The sequence below is a fragment of the Centruroides vittatus genome, unplaced genomic scaffold (assembly GCF_030686945.1).
Source record: "Centruroides vittatus isolate TY-2023 unplaced genomic scaffold, ASM3068694v2 contig_1381, whole genome shotgun sequence".
Classification (NCBI taxonomy): Eukaryota; Metazoa; Arthropoda; class Arachnida; order Scorpiones; family Buthidae; genus Centruroides; species Centruroides vittatus.
In genome coordinates this window covers 951,184-972,797 of record NW_027120867.1, presented here as the reverse complement: position 1 = coordinate 972,797, position 21,614 = coordinate 951,184, and the positions used below count along the sequence as shown (strand labels likewise).

The following is a 21,614-nucleotide window of genomic DNA, read 5'->3' as shown; positions in this document are numbered from 1 at the left end:
ATCACTCATTTACTTGCTAGAAACGATTCGTGATAAAGAAAAATATAGAAATGATAGTTAGAACGGAGCATGCTCCGATTGAATGTCACGCACGATATATCTAAGTGAATATGCAATGCATCCAACTTTCATTATGAAGCTGAGTATGAGACGTGGCGTAACTTTCTTTATTTTTTTACTCGTAATTACTAATTCAAACGGAGAAAAATACTTAAAGATATTATGTAGTAAGTATTCTTCTTCTTTACTATAAATATAATTAATAATACCTTTTATAAAATGAAGAAACTATCGATTGGAAAGTGTGCTCTTCACACCTATAAAAGTACATTTTTTAAAATAATTATCGAGTCAATATATTTTTTATTATAATCGGAGATATTTTAATACTTAAATTTACAAATTTTATATTGATTTTTTTTATAAAAATACAAATTACTTTGAGCTTTTAACGCGAAAGCCATCGATAATCGCGAGAGGCTAACGAACTTTTTACAAACATTCATGCCAAAAAAGCAGGTGGAACGTTTTCTAAAAAAGTATTCTAGTAAAATAATGTTTCGTGGATGAAATTCTAATGTTTTTTAATCGATATAAACGTAAAAATTCGCCAAAAGTCTTAATTTCGTAAGAAAATTTCAATTATCGAAATTCCTGATCCCCACGTAAATCCGCCATAATTGCAAATTTGAAACAAAACTCGTAATAATTTTATCATTTTAAATATCGTAATGTTATATAAATTGCATTACACTAAAAAAAACAGAAAGTATATTTAATTATCTTATAAACAATTAAAATTTTCTTTTCGGATGAATTAGCATATTTAAATAAGTTGCTGAACTTAATTATTCTTGCATAAATTATAATTAATTTATTCATAAACTCGTTTAGATTTATATTTATTAATTTGATTTCTAATTCTATTAAATATAATTTATTGTAACCATACAAATTCGCGGTATTTATTTTAACAATACAGTATATCCATTTTGTAATCATACTTTCTTTCAATTTCCTTCTTACGGTTGAGTAATTATAGTAGAATGAATCAAACGGGGACATGATAAATCAAATGGAACTAAACGAAGCTTTTCGTGTCTGTACGACATCAATAAACTATGTAAATCAAACGCGAAATTTAAATGGAGAGTGGTCAGGGAAACGCCTAATCCTTAAATATCTCTCCATAAAAATAAAATTCTTATAAAGAGAAAATAACACCTTTCTTTCAAAAATTCCAGCAAACTTTAATCATATAAAAACGTTTTCAACTGATTTCATCAGTCTTCTTCATGAAATCAGTTGAAAACGTTTTTATATGATTAAAGTTTGCTGGAATTTTTGAAAAAAAGGTGTTGTTTTCTCTTTATTATACCAGTTCCAGTGAGTCGTTATTTTTATTTTTTAAATTCTTATCTCTACACGAATTAAAAATTTACTTGAATGTCTTCCTAAATATAAAATCCTTTAATATTCCTCAAAAAAATTAGAGTAGGCCTATAATCATCTATATTGTCTTCAAAATTGATCTCTATCGTTCTATAAATTAAATAAATGGAGATTCGGTACACAGCTTCACTAGGGAAAATGATATATTGAATAATAATTATATAAAAATACATATAATACAGCAGAACAAACCATCAAAAGTCATTTTATTCGAACAGATAAACACACGGACGTTAATTCGAAAGTATCCTATATCCTTTCCGATACTGTTCTGATTATATTTACAAAGTGGCTTAAGTGGTTCAGCCGTTCTCGCGTGATACTCGAACAAACGGACAGACACGAATTCAATTTTATATACTGTATATATAGGTTATATTAGACGGCCCGAAGGCGATTATCGCTTTATGAAACCCAGTCGAAAAACTCGAGGAATATTTTCGTGTTGGTCCCTTCCCCTGTACATCCCGACCGTGGGTCTGGCCGAATCCATGATGGGCACGATTAAAACAAGCCTTCGTAAGCAGTAAATGATGCAAATATATACTGTATATTAGAAATGTATCTAAAATGATGTAACATCGTCCCAACACTACTATTATGACCTTTCTATCGAGGATATCTTTCAATATCTTTTTCAAGTATATTTATATTATGCAACTTCGTAATATAAGACAGGCTTAACGTCATATTAAACCTGTATTACATGTCACTAGTCATTACAATATTACTTATTTTAAATAGATAATAATCATAAGATGTCGTAAAGTCGAGTTTGCGATTCATGACGTATTCAAATAATGTAATGCAATTTTTACTTTCCCGGCTGTTAACAGAGGGAAAGTATGGCGATCGATCGAAAAGTGACCCCAAGACTTTTATATTTTTGGACTCGGAAACCTTGAAACTTCGAGAAATGCAAAAGAATTTGGGGGGTTTCTGGATGTTATTGTGTGGGGGATGAATTTGTTCGCCCATTTTGAAGCGTAATAACTGCCGTGTCGAATATTTCTGAAATTTTGCAATGAGGTTTATGCATTGGTGCGTTAAATTTTGGTGGTTAAAGGTCAAGGAGGCAGGAAGATAAAGGGGGGATCACTTGTCATATCTCAATTAGGTCGGATTTAATAAAGATTTTACTGGTTATTTGCATTTGTAATTATTTAAATAAAACTTATCTCTACCCTCCAAACTGACCTTTGGTCATTTTATAATAATTAACAATATAAAAAGTTTTTAAAGTTTAGGCCGGGAAAGTAACTCAACTAGTAATGGATTTTTATATTCTGTTACTTTAATTTGCATAAAATTGAATTATTATAGACAGCACTTTCGTAAAGACCTTTTAATTAAATAAATATTTTATAATCGAATTCTTCATGTTTTTCCTAGCAATCGTGTTTCTATACTACGTTATTATATAACATACTTGTGAGGTTGCAGACGAGGTCCGTAAATCACGAAATTCTTCCATTTAAATTACAACAATAGATTATATAGAAAAGAGAGAAAGAAAAAGAAAAAACTCTTGATCTAGACGTCGCGACGCAAAATGTAAACAACGAGTGTCGGAACATGTGTCGGAACAGGTGCCGGAGTACATGCCAAAACACGTGTTCAAAACGATCCATCTATGTCAAATGGAAGAGTCGAACTCCATAAATAAATGGAATTATGACAGAAATCGCAATTAACGGGCTAAATTATGAGTTCGAGACATGTAAATCTGTCAACAGTCTCCGAACACAATGGTCAAAAAGACGCCAGATGGACACTCCGAGTCGGACCTTTCCCATGACCCGGGTCGCCCGAGTTTCGCCTAGAAACAAGGGAAAGACCAATCGGAAAACGGGAAAGGGGATGAGGAGCCAATCGGAAATCAGAATAGCGAGCGAAGAACTATAAAAACCCGGGATCCCGAAGGTCGGGAGAGTCTCCTCCGCATCCCGCAAAGAGCTGAGATCTGTGTTGTGTTGTGTCGCCGCCAACGACGTACGACGCCTCCGCACCTCTGCGAGCATCGGTCCAGCGATCTCGTCTCGTCCGCCCCGGGGCTTCGACGGAAGGGAAATCCTCGCCACTCCGAAAGACTGTAGAGAAGTGGACTGTCTATTGTGGATGTAAGCATATATGTTCTCCAATAAACGGGTTTCCTTATGTAAAACACTTGTCATCATTTGCCTCCTCCGCCACTCCCACATGCAAACGTCCCTTAGGTTCATCCTGACACAGGGATTTACTTATCCCCACCTGTCGGCGACCTTACATGCTTCCATATTTAATATATAATTATATATATATTATAATATATTGTACTATATAGAGTGTAAGTAAATAACTTCAGTACATAATGCAATAGTAGCAAGTAAAATGATCAATTTTATAACAATTCTTATGCATAAACATGTATACACGTACATAATTTTTATTCATTAATACGTATCCATACCTAGGCCTATGTATTCATGAGGACAGACATACCTACGAACTCAGAAAAAACTTGTAAATATTAGTCTTTCATATGTCAGCTCGTAAACACACATATATATGTTTACGAGCTGACATATGAAAAATCAATATAAATGCGTATATTAAATTTTCTATAAGTTCGTAGGTTTGTTGTCATCGTGAATACATAGGCCTAGATGTGTAGGCCTATACGTATTAATGGATAAAAATTACATATATTGTCTTTAAAATTGTCATTTTTTTAAAGCTTTTACTTTATATATTAAGACTTATTTAAGTATAATTTTCGATATTAATTTGATGATTTAATGATAAAATACATTCGTTATAGGGGAGAGATGCGTGATGCAAAGACTTTAATACTGCTGTATACAAAACCAATGATGTGTATATAGTCCCTTTCAAATAAAACAGGTTGTGTCATTGGCTCATTTATTCAGTTGTATTGAAACCTCTCTACCAGACAATACTCCCATTATAATCATATAGCATAACACTCCCATTTATAGTATATTCGCGGGTGATTGACAAATTGTTTTACAAACAACACTTTGAAAATATTGCGAAAAAGTATTTTCGAAATACGATATTCATTTAGTAATAATGATAAATTACTTTAACAAAGGTCGTCGGCTGGTTCAACTGACAAGTAATATTCTTAAAAAGGAGAATTGTATGTTTATCTATATAAAAATACTTGACTCTTTTTACTTTTCTGGCTGTTATATATATATCAAGGGAAGGTATTGAAATCGTGTCAAGTTTGACCTTGCAAATCTCCACGTTTTAAGACCCCTAAACTGAAAAATGTAAAAAAACAGCAAAAATAAAAAAAAATTGGTGTGTTGGCATCTATTTCGTTTAATATCTTAGGATGGGTTAAAGAGTAAGAAACGAAATTTGGCACGGTAGTATAAAAAATTTAAATGTTATAATAAGTATACCTCTCCTTATATATATTCCATCCTTATATATATTATATATGATCCTCCTCTATCTCCCCACTCTCTCGACATTTAACCTCCAAAATTTAATTTTATAAAATATATATATTTTCTTGTTGGAGGATGTCTCGCACGTCATTTTATCGATATTTTTATTTCAACAAGTATTCTATGACTACATCTATCATGAATCTACAAGCTGTGTATCTAATAAGATGATTCATTCAATACCTCTGATACAATCTTCGGCGCGTGTACAGCATTCAACTGATACATTCGACTTTAATAAATAAGATATCAAATTGATCAATTGAGTGAGAAAATAATAAATATATATCGATATATCTACTCTAACCATTCAGTCCTCTATCTCTATCTCTCATCTCATATCCTATATATATATATAGAGAGAGAGAGAGAGATGAAAGAGATAGGAGGACTGAATGGTTAGAGGTGTATAATCGATATTATTTATTATTTTCTCACTCAATTGATCAATTGATATCTTATTTATTAAAGTCGAATGTACAGTTTGAATGCTGTACACGCGCCGAAGATTGTATCACAGGTATTGAATGAATCATCTTATTAGATACACAGCTTGTAGATTCATGATAGATGTAGTCATAGAATACTTGTTGAAATAAAAATATCGATAAAATGACGTGCGAGACATCCTCCAACAAGAAAATATATATATTTTATAAAATTAAATTTTGGAGGTTAAATGTCGAGAGAGTGGGGAGATAGAGGAGGATCATGTGTCATATCGCGAGAAGGATCGGACTTAATAGAGATTTTACTTGTTATTAACATTTACAATTTTTTTAAAAATAAAAATCGTCTCCATTCTCAAAATTCAGTGTTTTGCCATTTTATAATAATTAATAATATAAAATTTTTTATGATAAAATCTCGTAATATATGGAGCCACACACAATTTATTTATTACAAGGTCTATAAACGCAAGGTCTGGACACGATAGCGTGATGCATGGCGACAGTCGCAATATTTAGTCTTTTGAGTTGTGTACGCTATTTCTAGAGCGAATTTGGTTGTTTATTTCTTTCGATCTCAGTTAGTTGAATTTCTTCTTATATACATAATTTGAAAATGGTTTGGTGTTCAGCACCTCCAGGAGAGTGATGGTCATGGCTCCACATCCTACAGCAGGACCCCCTGACCGGGGTTTCATTGGCGATCATTTTAAATATTTTACGTTAGATGAAAACAAAAATCCAGTATATAATCTGCTTTAATATTCTAAATTGTCTGCAGTGTGCAAATTAATTAAAGCGGTTTTAATTAACCCTGTTTAAATTACATTAAAACATGATTCTCGGATTAGTAGGGGGAAGAGGGGGCAAGATGAGGACGTTAAGGTTTGAAAAGTCATAAGATGGTAACCACTTTAAGATAACAATAATTTTTTTGTTATTTTTTCGTCCGATGGTTATTTTTAAGTTTAAATATTTACAGACAAATTCGGTCGCCGAAAATGTATCGTCTAGAACACAAACTAATAGATGGTGATCCCTACTTGGGCGAATTTGTCTGTAAATATATAATTTTTTTGTTAATGTTACCCTAGGTAGCCAAGATGGCGGCTCGTCTCCGATTCCAGCAAGGAAACAGTGGGACGCACGTTCTAACCTAACCTAACCTATTCTAATAATTTTGTTGGTGGTAATTATGGTAATTTATTGGGTTGGGTTAGAATAGGTTAGGTTAGGTTAGAACGTGCGTCTCACTGTTTCCTTGCTGGAATCGGAGACGAGCCGCCATCTTGGCACCTAAGGTAACATTAACCATTCTTTTTTATTCTCAGCAACTATAACGTTTGCTAATATATAATACAAAATTTAATTTTTGAAAAACGTTTTTAAAAACAAGAAAATTTAATATTTTAAAATTATATGTAAATGCACCATCTTGCCCCACCTACGGGGTAAAATGGGGATATTATTTATATATACAAGGAGGTCAAATTAGAATGATTAAACTGTCGTTTTCTTTAATATTGGCACAAGAACAATGTGCCCATTTATCACAACGGCTACATTTATTATTATTTTCCGAATAATTAAATATAAAAGTTTGAACCTACCCGTATTTACTTTACTAGACGATACTGTCACTTCGCGCGTGCTCAGTTTCGCTATTTTGTAAGCAAACGATATTTATTTTTGTGGAAAAAAAATTTTATTTCGATCGTTGTCTCATATTTTATTTCTTGTTGAGATAGTATTTAAATTTAAAAAAATGTTTTCATAAATAAAATAAAACGTAAAAATATAAATAATAAAGTAATACAGTATATGCAGCAAGATGGGGGGTACCCCATCTTGCCCCCACCGTCTTGCCCCAACGTGCACTTTTCATACTGACTGCAAACACGGGTCAACTTTATTTCAAAACTAAACGATTTCAGTCTTAAAGGTTACTTCGAATACCATAATATCTTCGTCTAAAAGGTAATATAAAAGTTCACAATAATACTTATTTTGTAGAAACTTTGTAGCGGGCGTAAAATTAGATGAAGTATTGCTGAAACGTGGAAAACTGTCTTACTTCCAAACAAAGAGTGCATTCGGACGTTCTCTCGTCACGTGATCCCTTTTGAGGTTGACATTTAGTTCCCCAAATAACAGATAGATACAAGTGCGTTAACCACGAATAAACAGACGTCCCCATCTTGTACCACCTTCCCCTACTAGTCTATAGACTGTTTGTGGTAATGTTTTAGTTTTCTGACAGGTTGTATAACAAGATTATGCAACTTATTAAACAGAATAAATGTTATAATATGTTGTTTGTGGACTGAAAACACACTTTAAAATTTGAAATAAAATATAGTAATTGAAATTAAAACTTTCAGTCATTTAAATTACTCTCAATTATTACGTATTATTAATGTAACAGTAGAAATTGCATCTATATATATAATCGAGACGAGTTGATGATGATGATGATGATGATAATAATAATAATAATAATAATAATCAGCGCAGAGCCCAAACGGTTAAGAGTTGAAAGTTGAAATTTGGTACACAGTTAGGGTACGTCACGAGAACGCACACTAAGAAGGGATTTTTCGAAATTCCTCCCCACGGGGGAGAGGGACAGGATTAAGTCTTAACACTTCTATTGTTGATGAAAGTGTTAAGTGACAATGGAAGTGTCAAGTAACAATGGAAGTGTCAACAATGGAAGTGTTAAAAGAAAGCGACGTGCAAGACGCAGATGCAGAGTTTTTCGTTTTTGAGGGAAATCGAAGATATTTTTAGATCCATCTAAAAATTCTCTAATTAGTCTGGAAAAGGGAGGACCCAATTCTTGCATTTTGTGAAAAGGGTAAGGTTGACTATAACGTAATAATCTTAATCTTCGCTATCGTTACTTTTGCCCGAGCAACGCCGGGCCTATCTGCTAGTATTCTAATAAATAACTATGTTGATTAATAATCATTTTATTATAAAGTCAACAATAAATAAAGTTGAAGTAGATATTTCTATTTTTTGTCTACTGTTTAATAAATGTTTATAATTTAATTCTCTATAAAAATAATTAAATTTAGTTTATATGCGTATAACGTTCCCAAATGAAGGAAATTATTACCTCTTGCAAACACTTTTGAAGGTTTACTTTACATAATATGTAAAGTTTGTGAGAATGGCTTTCTTGACGAACCATTGACATAGCTTTTTATTTTGAAACCTATTTAGTTGAAGCCTTTAATTGTATGTCATAGTAACTTCTAAATAAAAAGACACTCTATTTGGAATTATAAAAGGAATTCCGTGGGTCGAACTCGAAGGAACGTGCAACTTACTGCACGAAATCTATGCCGTGACCTTGGAACTATAGACCCAATATGGTGGCTTCATAGGGAACATTGGTATCCTGATCTTGTGTTTATAGACCTTGCTTGTCCGCCTGCTTCTGGTGGAACTACCCTGACGGCGCCTTCGTTTTGCCCTAGATTACCCTAAATTGAGAAAACTCTCCGATCTCGAGCTCAAGCTCGGATTAAAAAAATAATAATAATAATAAGACGAACGATTTTATGACGCAGATCCCCTGTACTATTATCGTGAGTGAAATAATAATCAGAACAATTCTTAATTCATTGTTTTTAAAAATATTAATAACTAAAATGTCTTAGGATTTTTAGGCTTTATCACAGGTATTAATTTACATCAATTATATGTCATAATATTGATAACGAGATAACGAGAAAAATCTTGCCTGGTCTTTAAATAATTATAAAATATAATCATAAGTCTAATGAATGCAATTACTTAAACTTAATTTTAATTACACAGCACTTGTTAAAAGTGAATTATCATAGCTGAAGAGAGAAAATTAAATAAGCCATTCACACGATTTCAAACATACTTTAATAGGTAAATGATCAGTTTTAAAAATTCATTTATTTACATATACATTTGCGTTTCAGAGGCGAATCTTGACCAAAATTTTTGGGCATGCTGAAAGTTATAATAAGAATAATAGGCCTATCTCTAGCACTAAACAATAGGCAGAAACGTTATTTGTGTGAATAAAAAGGTATGGACTATTATAAAGCCCATTATATCTACACATAAAATATATTATAATGAAAAAGTATTAAAAATTTATGATAATAATTCAATTTTTCTGGGCTCTTGACACTGGGGGCCCAGGGCTTAAGCCCTATTAGTACCTATGTAGATCCGCCCCTGTACACAATACATGGGGGTACTATAGATTACTCCCTGTGGAATTTCAGGACTTTGATTATATATTTGAACTCAGGGGACCGAGACGAGTTCAACGGTACCCTATTTTTGGACCGGAGACGAAAAATAAAAAAGTTATCACACTTTTTAAGTTACCATACTTTTTTAATGCTCTCACGCAGACGGCACCGTAATTGCTAGTATTGCCATCTTGCGGTAAAGTCTGCAAACCGTGACGTCGGACTACGGTCATCTCCCGGAGCGTTAAACACGCGATACGAGAGCGGAGAGAGCGACGCGACTTCCGATCATCGCGCGATCGCCACTTCGGTTAATGTTACTTATGGCAGCGAACATGGCGGCCCGACTGACCTCTCGTATGGGCGCCACCACACGCCGCCATGTGCTAAACTAGTGATCGATTCACGGTAGTTCTTGAACAAAGTAAAAAAGGGGGAAACGTCTACTAAAGGCAATTTTAACGGCAAGCGACGGGACTCCCGATCGCGATAGCGAGGCCGACTTAGCGGAGAGCGACGCGACTCCCTATCATCGCGCGATCGCCGGAAAAAAGTATGATCACTTTTTTATTTTTCGTCTCCGGTCCAAAAGTAGAGTATCGTTGAACTCGTCTCGGTCCCCTGAGTTCAGATATATACCCAAACACACGAAATTTCATAGGGAGTAATCTATAGCAGTGTTCCGCAAAGTGTGTGCTGTGGTCAATAGTTGGTGTGCCGCGGAAAAATGTCGAGTTTTGTGAAGGTAATGCACCTACACATAGCTGAGAGTTATGCGAGCGAAGCGTTTCGTTGCGCGAGGAGCAGGACAGCCCACCCGCGCGCCGCACGCATGCGCGTGTCAATGTGATATTGTAATGCTGCGCCCAACTTAGTCATCGTTGTCAGGCTGAACCGTTTCAACAAAAATACAACCAATTTTGTAGCGAATTTCTTATCACAGAAGAAGTAGTTGAGTTCATCATTACACAGTCAGGCTTTGATAGTGAAACACTTGGAGCTATTAAGAGAAAAAATGAACTCATTTTCCTAAGTGTGACCTGCAACTTATGGACTGGGTACGAAATCCATTCTCAGATAGCATTTCCATTGGACACCTACCGATAAACGAGCAGGAAGAATTCATGGAGCTAAAAACTGATCGGACATTAAAACTAAAATTTTCCGAAACAGAGCTAGCACATTTTTGGCTGTATATAAAAAATGAGTATCCACTGCTTTCAAAGCGTGCTATTGCAATTCTCTTACCATTTGCCACGACCTACTTATGCGAATTGGGGTTTTCGACTCTCACTACGATTAAATCGAGAAAAAGAGAACGCCTGAGGACGATCGACCAAGAGATGAGAGCAGCCTTATCAACGATTGTTCCAAATTTTGATCGCCTGTGCTCAGTTAAGCAGGCTCACATTTCTCATTAAACATTGTACTGATTTTTATAATAAATAAATATTAAATAAACATTGGTTTTTTTCTTTGGTGTACCTCTAAAATTTCTTGATTTGGTAGATGTACAGTACCTTGAACACAAAAAGTTTGCGGAACACTGATCTATAGTATACCCCAATACACAGCGCCGGATTAAGCCTCTAGCGGGCCCTAGACAAAATTTAAATTGGGGCCCCATATAAACAAGTTGCTTGTAAACAAATCTTAAATAATGTCACTTAAAATTTTTATTAATAATAGAAAATACAAACACTAATACAATAATCATTGTACATCAAAAGAGTTTCTGGTACAATGAGAAATGTACAGCGCTTTGTCGTCTAGCAACGCATCCCCGCTTAACCTCTTAAGGAAAGAAAAAGAAAGCGATCAATGAAACTACAGGATTTCATCGCAAAAAACAAGTTTGTGTGTTATTTAACATATATTATTATGCGAAAATTTATATAAAAATCACTTAAAATTATAGTAAAATTGCTTATTTTTTAGTCGCGTGTTCCCCTATCCCTATTTACTCTATGTCAAAATGGTCTCGTTTAACGGTTTCGTTTAGCGCTTTGTCGTCTAGCAACGCATCCCCCGCGTTAACAGTGAAGGACGAGAATAGTCGTCCAAGACGATCGAGTGGCAGTGGTGAAGGACGACTATAGTCGTTAAAAAATTCTTATAAAATACCTGGACCATTTCGTGAAGTCGTAGAATTTTCACGAGTAGTTGGGTTCTCCAACTTTGTTTTGGAATATCCTTTAGTTCTCGAGAAATTACAATAAAAGAGAGAAAATTAAAATAAATATGAAATTTTAGACGGCCATCTATCGACATAAATCGAATTTAAATTTCCCGCCGTCATCTGATTGGTTAAAAAAATTAATATTCCTAATTGGCTCGCGTCAGAAAAAAGTAGGTGTGACTTCTGTAAATGACGCTATCGGGAGAGCACCGATGCAACCGGAAAAAGTAAACAGCCTACGTCATTAGTCTAACGGTCCTTGTCTGACCTACTTTTCGTAGAATCAACATTGGAGTAAGCTGTAGTAAAACGTAGTAGTTTATAGTAAAACGGTCTTCTCTAATATTCATAGTACTTTGTAAAGCTCGGATTTCAATTTAATAAGTATTATTTAATTCAGAAACATTATAAATACATCATTAAGTAGGAGAATAACGAAAAACTTTATTTTTTAGTATAATACAATTTACAAAATCGAAAGTTCGTATATCGTAATATTATAAAAAACTACATCGAAACATACAAAGTCACCTAATTTACTTAAATTCAGTTCATTATACAACTGTCGATACTCTTGCCTTCCTCAGTTTCCTCAAACAAAATTCGAAAACTTCAATTAATCCTATAAATATTTAAGCGCCATTACTATTCGAATTAACTGTAATTACAAATATAAATGAAAAATATTTTCGACATAAACCCTAGGCAATAATTATCAAAACAAAATTCTTCAAGTATAAATTTTTCTGTATAAATGTCAGCGATCCAATGTGTGACCTACTTTCTCTAACGTAGTAAAACAAAGTAAGTTGCAGTACAACAATACACATAAACACAAATAAATTAGTAGCTCAATAATACATACTTTCATTTATATCCATATGTTATATCCAAAAGTCAGTTCTCCCAAATTGTCGAAAAATAAATTATTTTCAACTTTTCTTTTTGTAAAGTAGCATATTCTGAAAAACAAGTTCTATATTCAGCGTAAAATTTCCACCTTTTATCCGTTAAAAACAACGCAAAATGTACGGATCCACGTAATAAAAAATTATCGCAGTGAACTTCGAAAAAACCAGAAACACAGATACACCAGACTGCACTGTACAAAATTTTCCCACGAACTGATTCATATTTTAATGCACCTGTGAATAATTTCATCACATGACGAAAAGTTTTTGAATAAAAGCTAAAAGTTTTTAAAAATTCTTTCATAAAATCCGATGAATTTAATTAATACACAATAACTAGATCTGTTTAATAAAGATAAAACATTAACTTTTTACCAACATAAAACAGTCGAAGTAGGAACAGGCTGAAATTGACAACAAATTATAAGCTCTGTTCTGGGGATGTAAGCTTGTTTGTCCCATCTTTGATATAATTTGTTTTTTTCTGTATTTTCACTCAATTTACGTAAAAATTATTCTATTGTCCTGTTTATAATTAATAGCTTGTCTTTGTTTCTGTTTACTAAATGGAATTTCACAGTAAAATATTCGGAAACTAAATTATAAAAGCCAAACAAATTAAATAGCTTAATTTTTACAATATCCACTTAAAATGGATAAAAGCATTATTGTATATTTATTATTTATTCGTGCATATCGACGTCTTTCGAAGAAATAATCATTTATTGTAGAGTTTTTATGAGCTGAAAATTATTCTGTTGTCTTTGATGAAATTTGTTACAATTTACTAATTTTTACAGAAACATTAAATTTTAAACGATGACATTAGTTAAAATGTATTAATTTGTACACAAACATTAAATTTAAGGCGTATTTCTTGGTGATCACGTGACCGAAAGCTATTTTTATCTTGGCGGGAATTTTCCCACAGTGATCTTTGTCATATCTAATTTGCATATTAATGATAGTACATTACTAATCTTTATTAAACAGATCTAGACATTTTATATTATTTAAATTTGGCTGGATTAGTAAAATAATTATATAAAAATTTTCACTATTTTGCAGGAAACTTCAATCCAGATGACGTAAGAGTCATCCATGGTTCGCGGGAGAATTTGCGCGATGATCTTTTTTATATCTAATTTGCATAATTATAATGGAAAATTATTAATCTTTATTAAACAGATCTAGTTATTGTGTATTAATTAAATTCATCGGATTTTATGAAAGAATTTTTAAAAACTTTTAGCTTTTATTCAAAAACTTTTCGTCATGTGATGAAATTATTCACAGGTGCATTAAAATATGAATCAGTTCGTGGCAAAATTTTGTACAGTGCAGTCTGGTGTATCTGTGTTTCTGGTTTTTTCGAAGTTCACTGCGATAATTTTTTATTACGTGGATCCATACATTTTGCGTTGTTTTTAACGGATAAAAGGTGGAAATTTTACGCTGAATATAGAACTTGTTTTTCAGAATATGCTACTTTACAAAAAGAAAAGTTGAAAATAATTTATTTTTCGACAATTTGGGAGAACTGACTTTTGGATATAACATATGGATATAAATGAAAGTATGTATTATTGAGCTACTAATTTATTTGTGTTTATGTGTATTGTTGTACTGCAACTTACTTTGTTTTACTACGTTAGAGAAAGTAGGTCACACATTGGATTTCTGACATAAAACTGTCGGCTTTTTCAGAGTGAAGCGGACCTTTTCAATGAAGTGTGTTTTAGGGAAGTTATGCTTTCTTTTTCTGATGCATGCCAATTGTGAAAATTGTTTTTAAAATTAAATATCGGTCAATGACGATAACATATGTTATAAATGTGAAGATGAATATAAAAATATTTCTACATTTTTTTATTGTTTTGTTGTTTCTTAAAGATTAATTTATTTAAATTTATTATATGTCAAGTAAGTTTATTTACAAAATGCTAATATTTTAATTCGCTTTAATATTTCGGTGTAAATTTGAACAAGGAATTTTAAAATTTTAAATAAACGATATACTGAAATTTCCTTTTATTTACAATGATTACGTCACTTCTACAGAAAGTAGAACACGAGACGACCTTCACCCACATTTCAGTCTGGGGGGAAAGGCCGCCAGGCGTCGTAGTTGTAAACGTAACAACTTTTACGTCATCTATTGTTGTGGATGAAATTCGTTAACTGTCAATTACATTTTCTTGAATTTGATTCGAAGGTTGAAAAAAATCGTCATGACTTAAATGCCTAAAACTTTAAAAAATTATATAAAATTGAAAATAAATTAAAAACTTTTGAAAAAATCGTATCGGATAGAAAATCAAAAAAGAATTTAATATAAATTTGAAAAAAAAATTTTAGCAAAAAATTACCGCGAAAAAAATTCACATATAAAAAAATTATGTGACAATAAAGAACGATTTTTTCTTTACAAGACGTAACTGTTTAAAATTTTTTTTCCTAAACGGAAACGAGAAAAACGCGTGGGAAAATTCTTAAAAATTTTCCCACGGTTTACTCTCCACAACTAACTGGTAGGGCGGCGTCCGACTGTTCCACTGTTAAGAGGTTAATAATTATTTTATTCTAAAATAAACAATAAATAAAGTTGAAGTAGATATTTCTATTTTTTGTCTACTGTTTAATAAATGTTTATAATTTAATTCTCTATAAAAATAATTAAATTTAGTTTATATGCGTATAACGTTCCTAAATAGAGGAAATTATCATCTTTGCAAACACTTTTGAAGGTTTACTTTACAATAATAGCTACATACACACACACGTGTGTGTGTGATGTGTAGCTATTATTGTGAAGTAATCCTTATATATATTTATATATATAGTGGTGCCTCGTATAACGTACGCCTCGAATAACGGACGCTGCGAACAACGGACTTTCTGTTTGCCGTTACGTAACTCGAGCAACTGACTGGCTGCGAACAACTGACTTTCCGGCATAATTGGTGACTGCTCCATGGGTGCGTTCTTTAATAGCGGTCGCTCTGCGTCTCCGCTACTACGGGAGTGCGCTGCTGTTTGTAGGCATTTAGGAACGACGGTGAAAGAAAGAAAGATGGCGACGCTCGCACTATCGAGTAGTATCGTGATGAAGGGATCTATAATTCTAAAATATGAGCTTTTACAGACAAAAGAAGGGTCCCAATTGTAAAATTTAACCATAAAATGGATTATTTGTTGAAAGAGCATTCAAAATAGCCACGAAAAAAATTCGAAAAGACACTTACATCACCGCGTGCGCTAACTCGCGCTTTCACAATTTCTAAATTTTCATTCATAAAAACACATAATGGACCCGGAAACGAAACTATCTTAGCCATGGAGGACGCCGTGTTGCTTTCCACCATAAACTACTGCTACAAGCGGCCGTTTTTGCCGTTCGACGGCGCGCACTCCCACCGGAATTTAGGAACGCGTTCCGCGGGAATTTTTAAACGAATGTCGCTCGCGCAGAGTTACGCGGAGGAATAAAAGAACGCACCCCATGTTCATTTTTTTAATGATACAGTACGGTTATTTTATGCTGCGGAACGAATTAGATGTTTTAACATGTATTTCTATGGAAAAATGAGTTTCGTATAACGGACGTTTCACTTAATGGACGTGCACCTGGAACGGATTAAGTACGTTATATGAGGCACCACTGTACTGTATTTTGCATTGTATAAGATTAGATTCAAAATGGAAATTTAAAAATTTATAAAACACTTTTAATGTTTGAAATAACTAATAATTATTTACTTATTTTTTTCCTTTCAGAATTATCTCAGGAATTTAAAAGGCCTTATTTACATTGTTTACAGACCAAGATGAGCAATATTACTCGTAGAGTAAGTACAGTTTTTATTAATATGCTAATTAGATGATAATTCATTGAGCTTAAATTTATAAGTACTATATTTACTTGGCTTTTCTAATGTTTTATTACGTCAAAAAACTAATAATATAACCATTATTTAGTATATAGATAATGCCGATACGTGTATTGAAAAATATTACAGTTTTAACTCCGCAGTCAGTTCGCTTGAAAAACTCGGAGGATGTAAAGGAAGATTAAATGTTAACAGTGTAAGTTTTTAATAGAACTATACATTAATTCTGAGTATAAATTCCATATACTTAATGATAAATTCTAATTATATATATTACAGTTCATCGATTGTATGGACCAAACAGATATAGTAAGTGAATGACAATTACTTAAATGGTTGATAGTTTAAAAAATAGTTCTGAATATAATGGAATTAATTGTATTAGCGGTAAAATTAAATATAACGCAGCGAAAAAACGTGCCAACTATCAGATATTAAAAACATCTTTTAATTAATTTAAAAATAATTATGATCTTTGACTGATACGATCGTACTGGGGTGCATATACTTATTGTATCAGATGAACCGAAAGATCTGTAAGATCGGATCAGTCTTTAGTACGTGATACAGATAGCTTCTGTCATGTGTTTTAGTTGGGAAAAGTATACAAGAAAGATCGAATCATATTTACTTTGTGAATGAAATTGCTCACAAAACGGCAAAATGGAAGAGTGCACGCCATGCATTCTTGCCATACAATCTCGCAAAATTGTCTCTTAATACTTATTTTTTCATCTCAATTTATCGGATATTTTAATAATAATAATGTTTTTACTTATCATTTATAAGTTTTAAGTACTTTACATTTCGACAGTTAAACATATTTCTTTGCTTTCAACTACGAGCTTGAGCAGTCGCTATCTTTAATTTATTTATTTATTATTATTATTTTTCTTTTTTGGTCCGATCCAAACGATCCTACCCTACCACGGATTAATTTGATCGCGATCCAGTTGATCCTAGATGTCATTTGTATACGCGGATAGAGATGATCTGATCGCTATAGTTCGTTTGTACACGTGATTTTAACGATCATAGTAATCTTGGATCAGTTTGATTCCAAAAGGATATGTACCCCTGGTATTGGTCGTGGGTTCGCGCCTCGCCAAAGGGCTGGTTACTTGGAGTTTTCCGGGTTTTTTCACGTTTGTAACACGTTAATAGAAATAAGTTTCCCAAAGAACATCCTCCTCCCTCTTTAGTAGGTCGCCATGTGCAGCATTGTCGTATACAAACAAATTAAGATGGAATTTTTTGAACTTTTCTAAATCAATAAGAAATTGTTTATAATTTCAATTTACTGTGTTATTTGTGCTAAATATTTAGTCATAATTACACTTTTTATTTTTATTTCAGTTGAATGCATACTTACAAGAATCAAGAACAGAGCTGTTAAACAGAGAATCCATAGCTGAATATTGTCTTTCCCTAATTAAACATCTGTCATAATTTTTATACATGTTCATGTTAATAATGTACACGTAAATATTTTCTATTTTGTAATAAATAAAATCAATTTAAATTATTTGTTATAAGTGTAATCAAGAGGTTATAGTACTTAATGGCTTCAATATAAATCGAATTATTAATTGAGAAACAGTTTAAAACACGAAAGAAAAATTATATTATTTACCTTCCGTTTATAATTAGTGGATTCATTAAAATATGTTGTTATTATATTTTTCCATTCTTTAATACATACGACCATGGGAATTAGGAGAAAGAAACGAAAAAGGAAGTAGACTTGTTGAATTTTGCAGAAGAACCAGCATGATTGTAACTAACACTTGGTTCCAACAGCATGAAAGATGATTGGCTACATGGAGAACTCCAGGTTAATAAACAAATAAGAATAATGTGCAAATAGGCAAAGGAAAAGTGGTTGAATTAATTATGTCTGGAAATGGAGCACCACGCAAATGGGAACGACTTAAGAGAAGTACATGAGGGAAAAAAAGAAAATGCAAAATTGGGGCTCTGGGAGATGAAAATAGAAACATTTTATTGCAGAAAGATGAACAAGTGCTAAGATGGGAAAGATACGTAGACAGTCTATACGGAAATGAGGACAGTTTAAACCTAAAAGGATGGAGTAAAAAGAAGAGGGCACAACGTTTCTTAAGGAAGATATTGATGCTGTATTGAAAAAACTGAAGGACAGAAAGGCACCAGGAATAGATGAAATATAAGTAGAACTCTTTAAAACTATGAGAGAAGATGGAACAAGAATTCTACTAATTTTTTAAACAAAATTTAGAGGCAGATATTCCGGATGATTTTACAAAATCCATCTTCATCCCTGTTCCTAAAACTGCGGGTACCTTAGAACGTGATAAACACAGAACAATTAGCTTGTTAAGCCGGGCCTCAAATGTTTTAGTTAACACCATACAGCAAAGAATAGAAAACTACCTAAATCGGGAACTAGATCAGTCACAATTTGGTTTTTGAAAAGGCAGAGGGACAAAGGAGGCCATTACAATGATACGCTAACAGGCCGATTGATCGGGACGATTGATCATAATACAGAGTATTTTGTGTGTTTTGTCGACTTCAAGAAGGCCTTTGATAGTGTTAATCAAACGCTAATGTTTGAGATTCTGCAAAAATAGGTATTGATAATGAGAATAATCTACAACATCTATAAAAGTCAAAAGCAATGGTCAGATTTCAGGGAGAGGATACCAAATGGATTCAGATTAAAAAAGGAATAACACGGGGATATGATTTGTCCTCAACACTTTTTAACATCTACAGCGAATGGATGATAAGAGAAGCATACAAAAATCTCGACGAAAGTGTAAAAATTAATGGACGTCTTATCAATATCTCGAGTAGTCTGTCTTAATTATGATTTTCCTCGTTATTATTCCAATAGCATTTACAATTTTTTATAAAACCTCCTCCTACCTTCGAAATTAAGCTTTTGGCCATTTTATAATAATTAAAAATATAAAACGTTGTTTTTGATAAAATATCATAACAGATGGCGCCACCAAAATTTTAAATGTTATCGGGAAAGTTAAGCAACTCGTTGCTGGATTATTATTATTATTATTATTATTATTTTAATATTTATAACTTGAGGGTTTTTGAGTTTGAATTGTTTTCTTCGTGTACTTTTTTTAATGTTTGTCACTAATAACTGAGCTTTCGAAGTTCGTTCGTCGTTCAAAGAGAATCTGCTCTCTTCTTTTCTTCGGAAATCGTTAAAATCTGTGCCTTACGTCTTTTCTTCCTCCCCCCTTCGCCACGTGGTGGGTCCGTCTCGGTGGAGATGAGTTGTGTAATTCTGGGTATGTAGCTGAGGGTGGGAGTTTTATTGGAGGGTGTGACTTCGGGAGAGGGCAGAACGGAAGTGGAAAGAGGACGGAGAAGAAGCAAAGTAGTGGTGGTGCGTGAAAGTGCGGGAAAAAATAGTTGGAAAGTGGAAAAGTAAAAATTATGAAACTGAGTCAGTGTGGAGATTTTGAATTTCGAACTGTTTTTCTGCCCAGTGCGAAGAAAAGGAAGAGGTGCACTTCGAACTCATTTGTCGGTATGTTTTATGTCCTCACGTTACGGGAATTTTTGTGCAGTATATTGTCGGGAGATTTGATGTCAACGATATTCGGTACATTGGATTGTCGGGCTCCGTACATTCCTGTGTTTTTTTCCTAGAAGTACTATATGTTCTCGGGAAAACTAAAGGGTTATCTTGTTAATTTGGATAGTTGTCTTTGTCTAGTTCCTACTGAGATCAGTGGATCCCCCTGCTAAGCATCTGCTCTATCAAGCACGCTTGTTCTAAATTTGGCCCTTCGAAGAAATCACTGATTCTATGTGTCGACTCGTTCTCATGTTTTATACTCCCACAATCTATGTTTTAGGCTCATTATATATACAGTACGAAATGAGGCACTATTCGCTTTTGTTTGTCTACGCTTAAAGGAAAAGGCCCTGCATTATACCACAATATTATTTAATAAAAATACAGTACATATTTCTATCAGTATTAAGAATGTAAATGGTCCTACTAGTATCACTCTTAAATCCGTCTTAAAAATCAAACTCGAGCTCAACAAAGAGTTAGATTAATCAGAAGCTTAAATTCCTTGCCAAGATGTTAATTTGAAAACAGACTACTACTAAATTAAAAGCAATAAAAATATAATTTTGTTAATTGTTAAATAGAAAAATAATTTGTTTTTTATAACTTACATAACATTATACAGTAAAACATCCATTTAACGGACTAACTCGGCAAGAGGGTTCCGTTAAAAAAGCCGAAATCCCATTATACAATAAAGTATGCGAATTTAATATTCCGAATCAGCGTTAAAAAATTCATCAACGAGTTGCTTGACTTTCTCGGCAACATTTAACACTGCGTGTTAAACCATGTTAAACATTTAACACTGCGCCATCTGTTATAATATTTATTATTAAAATCTTTTTATATTTTTAATTATTATAAAATCGGTATATTTTATTGTGATATCGTCACAATGCCTGGTTGCAATTTTTAATCATATTTTTAATTTACTGTATTAAATTTAAAATATATTCTATCCGCCTCAAATTACTAGTGTCTTAACCCTGTACGTCATACTTTCCCTTTAACAATAGAGTCGTGTCGGTCATCTTTCTAACACCTTTCAGGGAAAAAGCTTTGAATTATATAATTCCTATTAATCGAAGCATCCTTCCCCAAGGTTTCCATATCTGATCTAGTCTTTCAACTACCTAACTCCTTTCTTGAGATTAAGGAAGGACAGACGGACGGACGACAGTGGGAATTTATAAGTGTACAATTTTTTTAATTGCAGCCCAATAACAAGTAAAATTGTCATTAAGTCCGACCTTACTCAAGATATGATATGTGACCCTCTCTACTCCCCACTCCCGCGACTTTTAACCACCAAAATTTAATAACATCAATCCCCTAATATACAAAACTCCCTGCAAAATGTCAGAAATTTTCGACAAAAAACAGAGGAGTTATTAAACTTCAAAGGGGGTAAACAAAGTCGTGCCCTCCACACACAC

General features: G+C 33.0%; 1 protein-coding gene across 1 annotated transcript; it reads left to right on the top strand.

Annotated features, from left to right (window-relative positions):
* The first annotated feature begins 79 nt into the window (after positions 1-79).
* Positions 80-18,125, top strand: LOC136968058 (uncharacterized). The gene is made up of 5 exons (XM_067262021.1): positions 80-227; positions 16,474-16,544; positions 16,675-16,782; positions 16,866-16,895; positions 17,943-18,125. The coding sequence occupies exons 1-5, from the start codon at positions 83-85 to the stop codon at positions 18,033-18,035; spliced, it is 447 nt and encodes a 148-aa protein (XP_067118122.1). The 5' UTR covers positions 80-82; the 3' UTR covers positions 18,036-18,125.
* Positions 18,126-21,614: the final 3,489 nt, after the last annotated feature.